The sequence below is a fragment of the Accipiter gentilis genome, chromosome 12 (assembly GCF_929443795.1).
Source record: "Accipiter gentilis chromosome 12, bAccGen1.1, whole genome shotgun sequence".
Classification (NCBI taxonomy): Eukaryota; Metazoa; Chordata; class Aves; order Accipitriformes; family Accipitridae; genus Astur; species Astur gentilis.
The window spans coordinates 9,213,559-9,220,060 of NC_064891.1; the positions used below are offsets into that span (position 1 = coordinate 9,213,559).

The 6,502-nt window shown below is 43.7% G+C and overlaps 1 protein-coding gene across 1 annotated transcript; it reads right to left on the bottom strand.

Annotated features, from left to right (window-relative positions):
* Positions 1-1,710: 1,710 nt before the first annotated feature.
* TIFA (TRAF interacting protein with forkhead associated domain) lies at positions 1,711-6,232 on the bottom strand. The gene is made up of 2 exons (XM_049815037.1): positions 5,985-6,232; positions 1,711-2,827 (listed from the first exon to the last, which is right to left on the bottom strand). Exon 2 carries the CDS (start codon positions 2,805-2,807, stop codon positions 2,244-2,246), a length of 564 nt encoding a protein of 187 aa, XP_049670994.1. The 5' UTR covers positions 2,808-2,827; positions 5,985-6,232; the 3' UTR covers positions 1,711-2,243.
* Positions 6,233-6,502: the final 270 nt, after the last annotated feature.

Genomic DNA, 6,502 nt, shown 5'->3' on the forward strand with positions numbered 1-6,502 from the left:
ACAGTTGAACCAAGCAAAAACTACAAAAAAAATGTTAGCTGCCTTTGTGTGTGTAATATTTCTCACAGTTAAGTTAGCAGTATATGACTAATGGCGAGTATATGACTATTCCCAAGGTTTTCTCCTGATTCCTGTAGATGTGCCTAAGGAATCCGTTGCTCTAGATCTGTGGGTATCTGTAGAGTCCCTCTGTACAGAGCGAATACAAAATCTACTGAGACGCAGCACTGCAAACCAGACAGAAGACTTTTCTCAGGTAAGTACTCAATTTGTAGGTGCTTCTGTTTATATATTGTACTTGAAAATTTGAGATTGGGGTTGTCACTTTTTCTTTAGATAATAGCCCAGAAGGTGTAAGCAATTATTATGACCAGTGCCATAGGTTAATGTAACAGAGCCAGTGAATGGAAATTGGGTAACAATAACAATACTGCTTAGTGGTAGTATTAGCAACCTGTTTTTTAAATCCAAAGCAGTATAAAACAACAACTTGCATGTCATCCGTAATAATTTAAGAGTACTAATAAGAAGAGAGCCATTTAGTGGGAATACAAAACTAATGCTCCCTCCTCCCTCGCATACAAGCCAAATTAGCGAGTGTAAGAAATCCCATGCATTTTATATGAGAGGCTGATTTAATGTAAAAGCTTTTATGCATAAGAGCTTGTTTCAGATTATATTTGAATCTTGCTTTATTTTTCTAGACAGCTTGCATTTGCAGGTATTGGCCACTCTGTCTAATTAAAGAGTCGGAAGACTCGGGTCAAAAGCATAGAAAAGCTGAGCAGCCAACAACTACTGGAAATCTGCAACCAGTAGCACCACGTCTGGTGACACGGTGATACCTGCTGGGGTTTGTTTTCTTAAGCTGCAGGGCTGGGTGTGTGCAGGCATTTGTGCCAAGTTGGCAGCTGAATTGCGCATCTAGGGCCAAAGACTGTAAACGTTAAGTACCAGAGCCTGGTTCAAAGAGTAGAAAACATGGCAACAAGGTATTTTTGGCAAGGGTGAGATGAATAGACAAATGAAATCCTATGTAAGATTGTGTTCAAGTTTCCTTGCCTCTCCTGTGATTTTCTCTCACTTGTGGTTGTTTGCCTTAATCTCAGGTTATGTAGCGTAATTCAGCTGTCCCCCCCTCAGCTGTAATTCGGGTTTTCTTGTAATTATTAATGCTGAAATGCACCCTAATGTTTAGAGGTGATAAGATGGGTAACTCTTATGTATGCTCTGTTCTGATTCTTTCAAGCAAACTAAAATACTTGACAAAAAACAAGTGCCAATGAAAAGCTGAGCCCGTAGCAAAGAAAAACTTAACTGAAACAATCTTAGAAATACTTAAATAAAAACAAAATTGTAAGAGAGGTTGGGACAGGGGGTAGAGGTGGAAAACTTGCTGAAAGTATTTCAGTCAACTCTTATTTTGGAGCAATGCCACTTTTAGCTCAGAATAATGCCAGTGAAAATTTTTTATCTGGATTGTTGCAGAAATAATTTTGTTCACCATAAGTGCTTTTAGACTGTCGTTGTACAAGACAGCAAATCCTTACTAGGCAAACAAATGCTTTTATTACAATTTTTTTCTGGATTTTTACATACCATGATCACTGATGCTGCATGTTTGTTTACATTCACAAGCAAAAGGAGTTAACTTGCAAAAAACAGGTATTTTTAATTAATTTTAAAAATAGAAGAAAAATCTCGCCGCAAAGTTAATAAAAAACATTGAAGGACTGTGCTGACAAAGTGTTTCTAAGCTGCAAAAATCTGGGAAGTTACAACCTAGGCTTGAAAATACTGTTTGGAATTTCATGTCAAAAGCAAAGCACAAAGTATAACAAATGCAGTTAGATATTATGTCCCTACTTAGCTACCCAGTGTTGGGGCTAAAGCACTGTTCTGCATGCTCTATATTAATGCCTGTTAAATACACGTTCAAGGCATGCGGTCACAGTTCTTGAATGGAATCTGCTGCAATGGATTGGAGTGGCCCTCCAAGTCTCCCATATGTTTATGCAGCAAACAGTGGTGATCAGAGAGCACATTCGCCCTGAAGACAGTGGCAGGAATCTGCTTCTGTTGAACAAGTATGTTCCGGTATGCCTATGCTGAAAACAACAAGAAAGACGACTGATGTGCAGCGGTGAGAACCATCAAGAACAGTGGACTGAGATAACAGCCTTCAGTTTTGGAAGTTGTGCAGGTTGCAAATGATAAATCCTGATCCAGCCTCCTTCTCCCTGCTAGCATGACTCATTTTCATCAGTCTCTGTGGGGCTTTTGCCTTGGGAATGAAACAAGGAAGAAGAAATGCCATTCTCCGGTATGGGTTGCAGTGATGGCAGGCATCTTTCTTGTAAGATTGGCACTTCAGTCAAGTGCAAGTAAGTCTCAAAATAATCCACAGACTCCCCTTCTTGAACCTCTGCTAAAATCTGGTAGTCCCCAAAACAGATGATGCACTTCCATGGCAGGTCTGTTTTGTTTAAGTAACCCAGTTCTGTTTGGTCCACTAGCAGTTTTGTTTTCTTGCTCATGTTCTTTATCTCAAAACAAAATTCTGAGCTGTTCAGTTTTCTGTAAAACTGCAATGAAAACTGAATCCGAGAAACACGAGTATCCATTAAGTTATAATGGCAGACATTAGAATCGCGGCCAAACTTGGCCATTTCATCTGCTCTGACCCGTTCTCGCTTACAGAAGTTCAAGCAACGAAACATCATCTTGTCTTTTTGGCAAGGATGGTAGAAGGTCATGTGGAGACATGTTACTGTTTCTTCAGTTTCAGCTTCTTCAAAAGAGGTCATGACGCAATGAGTCCTCCAAACTACAAGAAAGAAGTAAAATGACAGCATGAAATCACTGTAGTACCAAAAAAAATGACTGCAGCGTGGCATTAAGATACTTCATGTACTATTGTATAGTGAGTGTACGTAATTTATAGCAAATTGGCTGACAGTAAATGTAATGAAACCACTGGAACAAAGAAGTGGGTGTTGAGCCTACCCAGTCCATGACAACCATCATTCCCCACCATTTTGCCAGAGACTTGTTCGGTGACCACAGCTCAGTGACAGATTGTTCTGTGCCGAGTTCTTTCCAGCAGTCGATCTTGCATCTGTTGCAATGGCTACATAGCACTTCAGAACTCTGAAAAACACCCATGACTGTAAATTGGTGCCAACTAGTTCTTTCTGAGGATCTCGCAGGTAAATTTATCTTTGCAAGAAATATGTCACTTAGCAGTGACAGTAAGGTTTACTTTATGGACTTAAAATGGAGCATTAGTAGTACTGTCTGGGCCTGCATGCTCTTGTTTTACAGTGTAGTCCTTTGACTAGAAGGTATCAAACGACTTTTACAAATGCAGTCTGACTGTAGGCAGTAGTACTTCAAATGTGTATAAAGCATTCTTGGCTCTTGAGTCATAATTCACCTCTTGTATGAAACAAAATACAGTGTTTAGAAGTGACTGATGTGCCAGTATGTAAAACGAATGCAAAAGCTGGAGTAACAGCAAGACCTAAAGGAGGAATTGTCACCACCTCTAGGTATTTCCCTGTTGCCTATCGGAAAATCCCAGTTATCTGCTGCAGAAGTACTTAACTAGGCACTAAAAATAACAAATAACTTCTGTTGGGTTTTAGTTTGGCCTTTTTTTTTCTTTTTTTTTTTTTAAGCTTCTCACGTGCAGCACAGAGACGCTTGCTTGTAAACTAAATTCTGTTCTAAAGTCTGAGCAACTGCAGTGCATCCAAATCTTATCTATGAGACGTCTCTGGAAACACTGTGATCTGGTCCTCTATACATGCAAGCTCAGTATTTTCCTGCGCTGAAAGTTAGTCTAAAGAAAGGAAAGGCTGGGTACTTAAAGTAGGAACCAGAGAATGAGTTCTCAGTTAGTCACCAGAGAAACATGTGAGCAGTCAATTAACTGAAATAACATAGTACAGATGTTTGTCATGTTTTTCCTTCTGGATTGCAGTAAGTTCCCAACATGTCACACACAGATCCTGTGGTTTCTCACCAGCTCTAGTCAATGACTGACACTGAAAAGCAGCTTATAATTTAATCTGTTTTTTTATGGGTAGGTGAATCATCACTGCAGTTAACTATTCTAACTTGTGTTTTTTTTAAGGCTAAATTATACCACTGTACATTAACTCCAAGCACAGTGAATGGTGTTATATCAGTGTGTCACCTTCTGTGTGAAACCTGAAAATCGCTTCCTTCTTCTATCTTTAACACAGTAACAGCAATAGTTTAGCAACCTCAGCTTGTGTGCTTAGGTAGGCTGCAACAGTGCTTCTACCAAGCTTAGATGATTAGAGAAACAGAAAATTTCAAGTAGCTCTCAGAGCTTACTTTAAAACCAGGAAATACTATCTGTGCTTCTGACAGAAGTACAAAGAGATGCCCTGATGGCAGGTTATTCTTGCGGTGGCACCAGTATCCATCCCTCTTCCTGTTAGTATGCCTCAACTCCGGGGAGCTGGAAGTGGCTCTGTGAGCAGCAGGATGGACTCTTTCTATGCTTAGTTCTGCTCTTTGCCATTTTGCACCAGCAGGAGGATGTGAGATGTTATTCGAGGTCAGCTTTGGTTAGAGGGTAAAACCCAGTCACTTCACTTATTTTGCAGATCAGCCTACAGGGACAGTTTTCTGTCTCAAGATTTGGGCTGAATTTGATATTATCTTAAATGCCTGTTCTCCTTCTGTTAGTATCTTCCTTCATGGGTTTCTGAAATGGATCAGGACTGGGCAAAACAAAGGAATATAAAGAAATATATTTTGAGAAATCTGCAGTGTATACAACTGTGTATCAGATCAATGCACAATGTTGGCTTTATTCACATCTATGAATGTTACAAATGGCTATGTTTATTAATTAGGGAAGGGGAAGAACAGCTACTGATGGCTTCACAGCATCTCTTGAACCTGGATCTCAGCAGCTCCCACAGGCCCTGCTACCTATTCATGATCTGCTTGTGTGCCACCTCGGGCATCCCCAGCTCAGCTGCTGAGTCCTGCGTTAAAGGCTTATTGAGGCTGGACTGAACATACTTTCATGTAAATACAGAAGAAGTGTCTATTTACTAGGGGGTAGCAGACAGGAGAAAAATTTCAGAGAACTCCCAACTGGAGATGGAAACTAGTCTATCGTTAAATCCAGATTTCTCCTGCAACTACGAGGTCCCACGTTGCACTGCTGTTGTTTGTACCTTAATTTGAGTCAAGTGAATCGTCATCTTACCGCTTGCCCATTTTCCAACATTGTCTCCTTTAGCGTGTGTCATTATCCCCATTTTTAGAGACAGGAGAATGATACAGAGTATTAAGAGCAAGGATGCCTCACCTGAGAACCATAGGGCTCCTACTTGAGTCTTTAAAGATGTTTTCAAGAGCTATGACTCCCTCTATGACTTACTGCTCACAGAGCTCTGCCAGTTTGCTTTGGCAAATCTAAACATAAGGGTTCAACCTGTGTGTCAAGAAGAAGAATAACATTCGTGTTGTTGTTTGACTTTCCTTTTAAATGACCGTGGACTTTGAGGCAGGGGCAGCGTAGAATATGGTTTTCCAGCACATTACACAAGGACAGCTATCCTTTGCGTCTTCCCCAAAAGCATATTTTTTGCCTCCTGCAAGAGATGACTGGCCACAGCCTGCGTTTCAAACTCTGCTCATCCCGGGGCCAGCTTGTCCCGTGTGCTGGTGCGTGTACCCTGCACCCAGCAAGCCAACAGCTCCTGGGCAAAGCTGCTTCTGCCAGCTCCTAACGTGGTTTTGTGAAAAATAACCATCGTTGCTGGCGTTTCCCATGAGAGTGTGCCCAACCTGTTGCGCGCCCGCGGACACCCCAAGCTGAACTCCGTGCCCCGCAGCCCCGGCCAGCAACTCATCGCACGGACGGCAGCAGGGCGAGGGGCCAGAGCTTCCCGAAAGCGTTCGCCGCCGAAGCCGCCGCGTCCGTCGGAACTTACCGAAGAAGTCCCGCGTCTCCCCTGTGCCCGGACCCGGGGGCCCGGCACGCCCCCTTCCCGTGTCGGCGGGCGGGCGGGCGGCAGCGTCTCCCGACTCTTTCCCTCCTCCGCGCAGCGGGGGACGCTCCTCAGGTGCCTCACGGAGGGTCCGCTCCGGGCGGGCTGCGGCCGCCGACGGCTCCTCGCCACCCACCTCCCCCCGGTACGCCGTGAGGGAAGGCGGGGCGCGGGCAAGGGTCGCGGCGGTACAGGCCGCCCGACCGGCGGCAGGGCTTTCCCGCCAGCGGGGCGGGGGCTGGCTGTGAGGGAAGGCGGGGGCGGCGGGCCGCGTTCGGGGCGGGAGGTGCTGGGGCTGCCTTGGGGCCGGGGGATGAACTTGAGGAAGTTTTTCAGAAAGTATATCGAGTTCTCCTTTTGTTATAGTGTCTAAACCGGGAAAACAAAAAAATAGCCTCAGCTCTGTCTGGGGTTTTATGTGGGCATCTAAAAATCTCGTGCTCCTGAGTAACTTACTCAAA

Coding starts and splice junctions, on each gene's coding strand:
- TIFA (XM_049815037.1), bottom strand. CDS start 2,807: ATGACCTCTTTTGAAGAAGCTGAAACTGAAGAAACAGTAACATGTCTC.